We start from the raw sequence: 9,486 nt of genomic DNA, 5'->3' as shown, positions 1-9,486 counted from the left end.
TACTTACCGAGTTCGTCATTCAACTGGATTTGAGTTTGTTGGGCCGTAATTTTTCCATTTACCTTCGGCGACAAACCATCGGAAGCATGTAATGAATTTAGCCTTTGGCTCAGTTCTTCGCAATCATCTGTAATACAATATAGCAACAGCTTTATGAGAGCTCGAAACATTAGCCGGAAGCAACAAACCCAAGCCGTTCTAATGATTACAATATATACAAGTGAAATTTATTCTGCTTTTAGGTACTACAATTTACACGCACGGTCCATTGATTGTCGCACCCGTAGTATGGACAGCTGGCTCGATAGTGTTCAAAACAGTATTCATCCAAGTATTTGGTGAGTTCTAGATATGTCTACCGGTAACCCGATCAACGAAGGATAGCCGAAGCTCAGGCATGTGTGGTGTATGTTGTCTCGGAAAGGCACAAACACCTCATTTTTAAGTTTATAGGACAATTCCTTCAGCCGCTGAAAGCAAACTGCCAGGCGATCAGTGTTTACCAGCGGCACATATCGACTGATGGGAAGGGCAACGCTGAACCCACCGTGAACGGGGAAAGCACCAGCGGGGACGAGACTAACGATCAACAAATCGCCACTAACGAAAGATGTGAGCTTGCAGCCAAAATTGTTATTCTCATCGACACGAATCGGCATCAAGCACAGATCCATCGAGCATAGATTCGATTGGCTTGCGAAACTGTCCACCGACTGTCGGGTAACAAAGTGGTGCACGAGCCGTTTATCGAACGATCGGTACACCTGTCGCATCTTGCCGAATGATGGCACTGGGCAGTTCCGTGGTGTGAGGCCCGTTTCAAGGGCCACTACGTAGATAACGACCCTTATCAGATCATTTTTGCTAATCTCCGCGACGGGTCGAGGATAATTGGCGATGAAATGGCGGAACGCTGTTTAACTGTGTGTTTTTTTAAATTAATGCCTTCCGTTGTCATTTTTGACAGATTTTGTTTCGAAGTGTGGTGGGAGCAAATGTCATCAATCGGATTTGTGTTTATTGTTTATTGTGAGGATCTTCTGAAAAGATTTGTTTAATTTTACGCTAAAAATTATTTGGTGTCCGGGATTTATAGTACTTTAGGCGCTGGTAAGTGAGCAGCAGTCTTTCTGTGAACAAACAGTGCGTTTTCGATGCAATTTCTCACTCCTTCGCTTGTTTTTTGCAGCGTGGCGCTTTCTGATGGAAGAAGTGGCTGGACCAAAGATCACCCGCGCAAAGAAAGTGACCAAAAGGAAAAGAAGCTACGAATGCGAAAAATGCAACAAAAAAGTGTTTTCAAAGTCTCATCAACGGTTCCACGATGAGGTGCACCGGTCCGTTCGGCATGCCTGTGACCGCTGCAGCAAAACTTACCTGCACAAGCGCGATCTGGAGCTACACCGCAAGGTGCACGATACGCTGCACCACTGCACCAGGTGTGCGGCCAGTTTCGCCAGCAGTCTTCAGCTCCACGCCCACAAGAAGGAGAAGCACCTACTACCGAGGGAGAAGTTCAAGTGCAATCTGTGTCCTCTCCAGTTCACGCTAAAGGGAAACCTCACGAAGCACCTGATAGTGCACAAAGGTGATCGATCGTTCATCTGCAACGACTGTGGCAAAGCTTTCGTGCGCCCGAACGCATTAAGGCATCATCTTTTAAGCCACCGATTGAAGCGCTACCAATGCCAAACCTGTTGCAAGGAATTCATCGATGCCCGCAACCTGGAGCGCCATCTGAAAACACACTCCCAGCTGAAGGGCTTCAAATGCTCGGTCTGTGGTGTGACAAGTACCCGGCGCGATAACATTGTGCGCCACGCAAAGAGCTTCCACCCGGAAAGTGATTTGAAATTGATCGTGTTGGCAAACGGAAGCGTCACCGGAGGTCAGTTTGAGGCCATCAAGCGTGAGGCCCAAAACAGTGCCAAACCAATCGCTGCGCCAGTTTCGAAGAATCGTATCAGTGTGATACAGGTGGTTGGGACACCGAAGTCACCGATTACTGCACAGGCCAAGCCGTTGACGCGAACCATCAATGAACCGCCGACTGTGGCTGAAGGTGACGGGCGGAGACAGGAAATGGTCAAGCCTGTGCACAACACACGCATCGATAATTTAGAAATATACCGGAAAATCCTTCAACCCGCCACAAGCAGTACTGCCAATGCTGCCGCTGCCACTGCGGTGGTCAATAGCAGTGCCGCCGAGCAGCACCACGATGGACGCGAGTTGACGGCCGCCAGCAGTGGGTTGGGATCTATTAATAATTTTTGTGAAGTTCACTGGCGTAAACGCACCTCGCAGCATTTTATTACGAACAGTCGGGCGCAGACTGACAGTGCTATCGTATAGTTGTCACCACGACACGGCATCAAGTGAACAATCAGCATGCATGATCGGCAGCAGTCCGATGGCCTCGAGGAAACGGATCGGCTGATCGGGAGTTTCATGAAGACGCGCAAATGGCGAAAAGTTGTGGATATCGGACAAGAGATGATCCCTGCGCACCGTACACGGTATCTGTGGGCTTGGCCATTGGAGCAGGACGTCGAAAAAATGGGTCAAGTGCTCGATCGGTTCATGGTCAGATCAATCACAAGCATTGGCTGTGGAACTGGATTACTGGAGTGGATTATCAGTTGTGCTTTCGGTACGTGTGAACGACCAATAGGGTTTCGCTTTGGTCGCTTATCGGTCCTTTTTTCCGATTTTAGATGCTATTAGCTTCATTGGAATCGAGGTCGACGAAGACTGGTGGAGCTCCAGATACGCACCGACCAGCTACATCCCCTTGACGTTTGCCAACAACAATAGCGGCCGTAAGGTCGCGGGGGTCCTGGGGGTTCCCCGGACTGATGCTCTCTTGTTTTGCTACTTTAACAATGGCGATGCCTTCGACCAATACGTTCAATCGTTCGAGGGTAGTTTCGTGATCATCGTTGGTCCTCGGTGCGATCGAGGCGTGCACACGAATCCGTTACCGATGGCACCGGGCGAAGCGTTCATCCGTCGGTGGCACTTGGTGGAGCATTTTAATGTTGGAAGTGAGGATATCAATTGTGTGGCGTTCTATAAACGATCCAAAAGTGAATAAACGCAAATGGCAAAAGGCTACCTTTGACACTAAACTCCATCAGTTTCAGATCAGTTTTTAGAGTTCGGATGCTTTTTATTGAAGCTGGGACGGGTGCTAATATTACTATTTACTTTATTCGACTACTTTTATGTTTACACTTATCTTGTTTGTCGCAAATATTTCACTTTCAACTGCGCAATCGGAAGCACCGAGCAGGTGGAAAGAGGGACGCAATTAATACATTATTATGTACGTTATGTTTCGCAATTTTTAAACTACTTTGAGCATTTTGTTACAGGTAGAACGCGGAAGAATGCGCGTTTTGGGGATGCAAATGGGCAACCGGAAATTGGTGAAATTGTCGAAAAATGTATACGATGCATTTTAATGTTAATACTAATTACTTGCAAAACATAATTTTCATCACCCCCAACCAAATGGGGAAAGAGGCAAGACTGCAATCAGTTCTGACGAATCTAGAAATAGGTTTGGAAAGAAATGGAATCGAAAGGACCGTTTTTTCTTTAGTTAAATTACCATTCTACGGTGCTCAAACATTCTCGTAAGACATTGGCGGGCAAAACATGAACATGAGTTATGAGAGCAATTATTAAAATCACGCGCAAACACACACACGCACATACACACAGACAAGCACACACTCGTTTAGTGATCGATTCGATTGTTTCTTGCTCAAACATACATCAACAACGGCAGCATACACTGGTGAAAAAACACAACATCGATGAGTAAACACGATCGCGATCATGCCCAACTCATTCAACACCCATCGTAACTGGATCGCCGGCAGACTGATGGCCGGTGAGGATTCGGGGGTAGACCTCTGGTGGTAGTGATGTCACTGTTACTGGTTGATTTGGCCATCAACCATCATCGATAGGCCTTATCGTCCTGGTAGACTATGTAGGGATTGTGGGACGAGTGCGTGAGTGTACCGGGTCCGGACGATTGGTGGTGGGACATGAGCGAATGGTTCTGGTACTGGTACGGTATTCGGCCAATAGTCGAGTAGCTTGGCCGAGCCTGCGTAGGTGAACCATTCGGTTTGTAGGGTAGCGTGGCGTAGCTCTGGGCGTAGGGTGGGGCTAGCGTTGGGTAGAGAGCCGCCGTTGCCGCCTGACCCTTTGCGCCCTTATAGTTCACTTGCAGCGTTCCGGCGGGGTGCCCACCCGGGCCAAGGCCCAGCGCCATCGGGGGACCCCCGCGATGGTGCTGCTGCTGGTGGTGATGGTAGCTGTCGTTGTTCATCTTCAACCGACAGATGCAGATGCAAATGATGAGCAGAAAAATGAAAATCACTACCCCTCCGACGATGCCGATAATGAGTGTGTCATCGTTGGCGCCCGGCATTTTCTTGAGCGGTGGCAACGACGCCGATGCAATCTTCGACTTGGAATTCTTCGATCGAGAGGTGGTTGTGCTGGACGAGCCGCTCGACGGTGCCATGTTCCAGATGATGTCGTGCTCTGTCGTCGACCTGGTCATCTGCACTTCTGAGGTGTAGTTGTAGAAGCTGATCGTCGGTGTTGTCCTGCTGCCGGTCGTTGTCGACGGTGCAGCCGACAGCGTGGTGGTGGTGCTAGCGGCTCCCGATTTACTACGATTGTCACATACCAGCTCGATGTCTCCCACTTCGGTGAGCAATTTACCGCGCAGAGGCTCGGGACTGGCACACCGCACATCGGTCACCTTTGTCGCGAGGATCCACCGGCGGAAGGCACGGGCCTGACAGTCGCAACGGATCGGATTGGTTGCTAGTCCGTCGATCTTGATACTGTTCTTGCGATCGTCCAGTGAGCTGAGGAACGGCTGCGTCAGTGTGCCGACCTTCGAACCAGCGATACTGAAATCGATCTGTGACGAGCGGGGAAGCGGCAAAAGTAGCGCTGGCGGAAGGGCCGTAAGCGACGTGTTGTGCAGTCTAACGGTGAGATGCTTGTTACGGAGGCCAGCAAACGCACCGGAAGAGATGCTCTGCAGAGCATAACCGTGCAGACCGAGAGTGTGCAGTTTCGGATGGTGAATCACTTGCAGTTGGTCCGACTCCAGGTTTGCGTCCTTCGTCTCAATATCGATTGCCGCGAGCGATGGCAGCTCCTGCACGATGCCTTGAACATCGAGGTAGCCAAGCTTGGCGTATTGGTATGCTTCGAGCACAGCGAGATCTTTCAGCGACTTGAACGCATTCTTTTCCAGGCGAGTCAGCTCCGGCAACCTCTGAATGTACAGCTCCGTCAGTCCGTCGAGTCGTTCGAACGTAGCCGCAGTAATTGCGCGTATCGGATTGTTCGAAAGATCGAGCTGTGCAAGCAACCCAACCTTTGGCCAAATTTCACGTAGCCCGTCCGCATCGCCGATCGCATTGTACGACAGATCTAGGCGTTCCAGGAGCGTCACCTTCTCGAACGCTTTCCCACTAACGGCCGAGATGTTGTTGTGCGAAAGGTTGAGAGTACGCAGGTAGGGTGTTTCCAGGATCGGCAGCTCACGAACGCCAGTGCCGGCCAAATTGAGGTTGCGTACCGTTTTCGGTTGCCCCAGGACAGTGGCGATCGCTTCCGGCGAGAGTGGATTGTAGGAGTAATCTACTTCCTTGGCGTTGATCATGAGCATGTGGCTGGCTCGTGGAACCTCGCGGATCGCGTTGCGGCTCAAATCGAGCGTTTGCAACGAATCGTGCTGGTCGCCAATGGCGGACACCGGCACGCTGGTCAACTTGTTACCGGCAAGGGCAATCTGCTCCAAACGCTGAACCCTGCTGCGGGCCAGCACCTGATCGGGCAGTGAAGTTAGCTTATTGTCGCTCAAGTCGAGCCGCTCCAACCGGAGCGTGCCCTCGAACGAACGTTCGGACAGGCGTTCGAGCTTGTTGCCACTCAGATCGACAACCTGCAGCTGGGACGAGTTGTGGAATGCCATATCCTGCACAGAATCGATCACGTTCCCGCTCAAATACAGCTCCCGCAGATTGACCAACCGCCCAAAGTCAAGCTGCTGGATTGTCGCCAAATGGTTGCCGGACAGATCAATCACTTCGAGATAGTCGAGACCTGCGATCAAGTCTGGCGGAAATACTTCCAGACGGTTGTTTGCCAATAACACGCGCCGCAACCGCGGGTGTATCTTCAGCGTGTTCGCAGAGAAACTCTTGAGCGCGTTCTGGGAAGCGTCCAGCAGCTCCAGGGCAGTCTCGGTGGTGAACATATCGGCCCGCAGTTCTTGCAGAGCATTCTTGCGCAAATTGAGCGTCCGCAGGTTTACCGTGTTGACGAACGAGCGTGGCATCAGCTGTTCGATTCCGTTACCGGCAAGCGAGAGCTCGAAAAGATTGTTCAAATTCAAGAATGTCCCTTCTTCGATCACCTTCAGCTGGTTATCGTTAAGCAATGCGATTCGTAGGTCAGAATTGTTGTGAAACAAGTCGGCCTGCACCGTCTTTAGGCCGCAGTGACTTATGTCTATCACTTGCAGCTTGGCTAGCGGATAAATCATGGTGCGCGTAATCTGGCCAATATGCTCGTTGCCGCTCACATTGAGGTACAAGAGATTGGCCAAACTGTGGAACGAATCGATCGCCAGATCGTCGATGCTATTGGCACTCAGATCGAGGCGACGCAGCTTCGGTAGTACTATCTTACGCAGCGAAGCGATCCGGTTGAACGACAGTTTAATCTCGAGCAGCGTACCTTCGAGGCCCTTCAACGTGTCCTCGCTGATCACACCCAAGCTGTTGCCGGACAGGTCGAGATAGATTAGTTTCCGGAAGGCCGCGAAACTGTCGCCCGGCAGCTCGCGGATGACATTACGCGACAGCGACAGGTAGCGAATGTTTTCCGGTTGAATCGATTTCAGAATGCTGGCCGAAAGGGCTGCCACACGGTTAAAGTCGAGGTACAAGTTCGAGAGCTTCGGCAAACGGCCTAGGGCGCTGCCCGGGATGAAGAGAATGTTGTTGTCGCGCAGAATAAGCGTTTGTAGATTCTCCAGTCCCTCGAACGCATCGTCCTCGATCTGTAACACAAGATGGCATTAGGGTATTAGGGGGCTGTAGCGCACCAAAGAATCCATCCCAAAAACCATTCTCACCGTTCGCAACGAGTTTAGGCTCAAATCAAGGTACTTTAGCAACAGCTGCTCCCGGAAGGTGCCGGGCAGAATGGTAGCGATCGTGTTACGACTCATGTCCAAGATCTGTAAATTTCTCAGCTGGGCCAACTGGTTTGACTCGAGTCTCGCAATGTTGTTTAGCGAAATGTTGAGCACCTTGAGGGAAACGACCGAACCGAGCGCTTCCGAGGGAAACTCGGTTAACAGATTGTCCGAGAGGTCGAGCTTCTGCAGAAGATCCATGCCGGTCAGTGCTCGTTCGTCGACGTGACTTATCTGATTGCCGGCCACCAGTATCTCCTTCATGCTGGCCAGGTTGGCGAACGCGTTTGATTTCAGGCTGCGAATGCGATTGTTGCGCAGATCGATGCGCTCGAGTTTGTTGACGAAACTGAAGGCATCCGGTTCGAGTGAATCGATACGATTACTGCGCAGCGAGATGAGCTTCAGAGTGGGCAGCTGCTTGACGGCCGCCACCGGAACTGTGGTAATTTTGTTACGATCAAGGTACAGCTCCGTCAGCCGGTCGTTACCATCGAAGATGCTTTCTTCGAGCGCAATGATGTGGTTGCCCGAGAGGTCCAGGATTTTCAATGCCTCCAGTTGCTGAAGCACGTCGGTGGAGAATATGGGATTAAGGTTGTCACCCAGTAGGTTATTGGCGAGCCGCAGTTCGGTGAGATGTTCGGCCACACTGGCAAAGAGGGCTTTTCTGCCGAACGATCTGAGCACGTTGCTGGAGAAATCGAGCTTCCGAACGGGTGCGTTGAGGTACGCCAAATCCTTTAAGTGGTGCGAAGTGGTTGACAGTGAAGGATATTTAAAGAAATCATATGAATGATTAAGACAATTGCAAGTGAGCTTTTGTCATTGCGCTTTCAAACGCCGCTCAAACTTACCGGCAACACTTGGTGGCCATTATTTCGCTGGGAAAACGAGATGATCGGAATGCCAGCCGGGAACGGGGCAGTTAGCGTGGTGCGATCGCAGTTCACGTTAACAAACACGTACTGGCTGTTGTTTCCCGCGGTTTCGATATTACACCTGGGCGGAAGGGAATTAAAGAAAATCCGGTGAACGAGGCGAATGATTGAATTTGGCCGTGAAAAGCTATTGATCGAAATAGGGGTGAAAATTGCCCATGTGGTGCCGATGACGAAAGTCAGCAAAGGAGAGCGTTGAATTTTGGTTAACCTTCGGGTGCCGGCTGGTGGGGAGTGTAGGAATGGGGTTTGTGAAATTTTTTAAAAACTTACCGACACGGTATCTTTAACAGCGCGTCCAGATCCGCGCACGGACGCCACGCACAAGAAACGGAAATTACTGCGCACGCGAGCGGCAGCAAAAACTTCCACAAATTACGGGCAATCATTGGCGTCATGTTTAGGGTGGAGTGTTTGAGCTTGTCACGGGAACCTACAGTAGAGAAAGGCACTCAATTACTATTTACAACCAAGCTGGTTCAGCTGAAGAAAGTTCGAATAAATAAATGAAAATGCACAGATAAAAACCATCGTGTATCGTGATGCGATGGAAGAATGTTTTTATTTGTTTTATATTTGCGCAATATATAAGCGCAATAAGCGGTCGTTGAAGTGAAATGCATTAGATTTACTAATTTCCAACTTTTTTTTCTATTTTGCCTCTAATCGACGCTTCCGCTGAGGAGAAATCAAACATCAGCGAACCATGCAACGTCAGTGAAGGTGATAAAATGTTTTCCATACATTATTTTCACGTGGGCACCTGGTTGTAACGTGCATATGCACAATGCAGCAAAAAACTGTATGATTCGTTCAATCAAAGAATGCTGACAACATGTATTCGAAAATTTAACAACAAAATGGCTACGTAGGATAATATTTGCACAAAAAGCTAAATATTTAACACAATAACAACGTGTTGCACAAGTTACGTCATTCTTCTTTAAACATCAAACAAACATTAGAGAATTCCTGATTATTTTGTTGAAGTTTATAACGCTGACCTACTCAAACACCCACCACAACTAGAGTGATAGCACGTATAAAATAACTGGAAAGGACACAGCTAATTACATTAATAGTTACCTTCTGAGCGTATATCAAATATAAAATCCCAAAACTATTTCTATTGTGAAATGCAATAACTGCACCGTTTAACGCTTAAGCCAAGTTCATTGGAAGATAGAGAGAAAGAATGTTCGCCAAGCTGCATTTAAATAACCTGCGAGAAGCATGCAAAACACTTGCTCGAGAAAAGGATTATTATTTCTTTTCTTTTCACGGGTTTTGATTAAA

General features: G+C 49.4%; 3 protein-coding genes across 3 annotated transcripts; 2 read left to right on the top strand and 1 right to left on the bottom strand.

Annotated features, from left to right (window-relative positions):
* The first annotated feature begins 351 nt into the window (after positions 1-351).
* Positions 352-2,355, top strand: LOC128266896 (zinc finger protein 671). Its single transcript, XM_053003684.1, has 2 exons — positions 352-361; positions 1,190-2,355. Exons 1-2 carry the CDS (start codon positions 352-354, stop codon positions 2,353-2,355), a joined length of 1,176 nt encoding a protein of 391 aa, XP_052859644.1.
* Positions 2,302-3,097, top strand: LOC128267820 (uncharacterized). The gene is made up of 2 exons (XM_053004755.1): positions 2,302-2,653; positions 2,718-3,097. The coding sequence occupies exons 1-2, from the start codon at positions 2,392-2,394 to the stop codon at positions 3,095-3,097; spliced, it is 642 nt and encodes a 213-aa protein (XP_052860715.1). The 5' UTR covers positions 2,302-2,391.
* A 214-nt stretch (positions 3,098-3,311) lies between these two features.
* Positions 3,312-8,582, bottom strand: LOC128276278 (chaoptin). The gene is made up of 4 exons (XM_053014751.1): positions 8,464-8,582; positions 8,107-8,251; positions 7,187-7,990; positions 3,312-7,111 (listed from the first exon to the last, which is right to left on the bottom strand). Exons 1-4 carry the CDS (start codon positions 8,577-8,579, stop codon positions 3,971-3,973), a joined length of 4,206 nt encoding a protein of 1,401 aa, XP_052870711.1. The 5' UTR covers positions 8,580-8,582; the 3' UTR covers positions 3,312-3,970.
* Between the last annotated feature and the right edge of the window lie 904 nt (positions 8,583-9,486).

This window comes from Anopheles cruzii, chromosome 2 (assembly GCF_943734635.1).
Source record: "Anopheles cruzii chromosome 2, idAnoCruzAS_RS32_06, whole genome shotgun sequence".
Taxonomy (NCBI): Eukaryota; Metazoa; Arthropoda; class Insecta; order Diptera; family Culicidae; genus Anopheles; species Anopheles cruzii.
Note: the sequence above shows the minus strand (reverse complement) of the source record. Positions and strands in the feature narration are given on the sequence as shown.

Excerpts from the sequence above, each read along its gene's own strand:
- LOC128267820 (XM_053004755.1), top strand. The coding sequence starts at position 2,392 with ATGCATGATCGGCAGCAGTCCGATGGCCTCGAGGAAACGGATCGGCTG. Across the intron at positions 2,654-2,717 it reads GATTATCAGTTGTGCTTTCG|ATGCTATTAGCTTCATTGGA; the intron begins GTACGTGTGAAC and ends TTCCGATTTTAG.
- LOC128276278 (XM_053014751.1), bottom strand. The coding sequence starts at position 8,579 with ATGATTGCCCGTAATTTGTGGAAGTTTTTGCTGCCGCTCGCGTGCGCA. Across the intron at positions 8,252-8,463 it reads CTGTTAAAGATACCGTGTCG|GTGTAATATCGAAACCGCGG; the intron begins GTAAGTTTTTAA and ends CCTTCCGCCCAG. Across the intron at positions 7,991-8,106 it reads ATGGCCACCAAGTGTTGCCG|GATTTGGCGTACCTCAACGC; the intron begins GTAAGTTTGAGC and ends CACCACTTAAAG.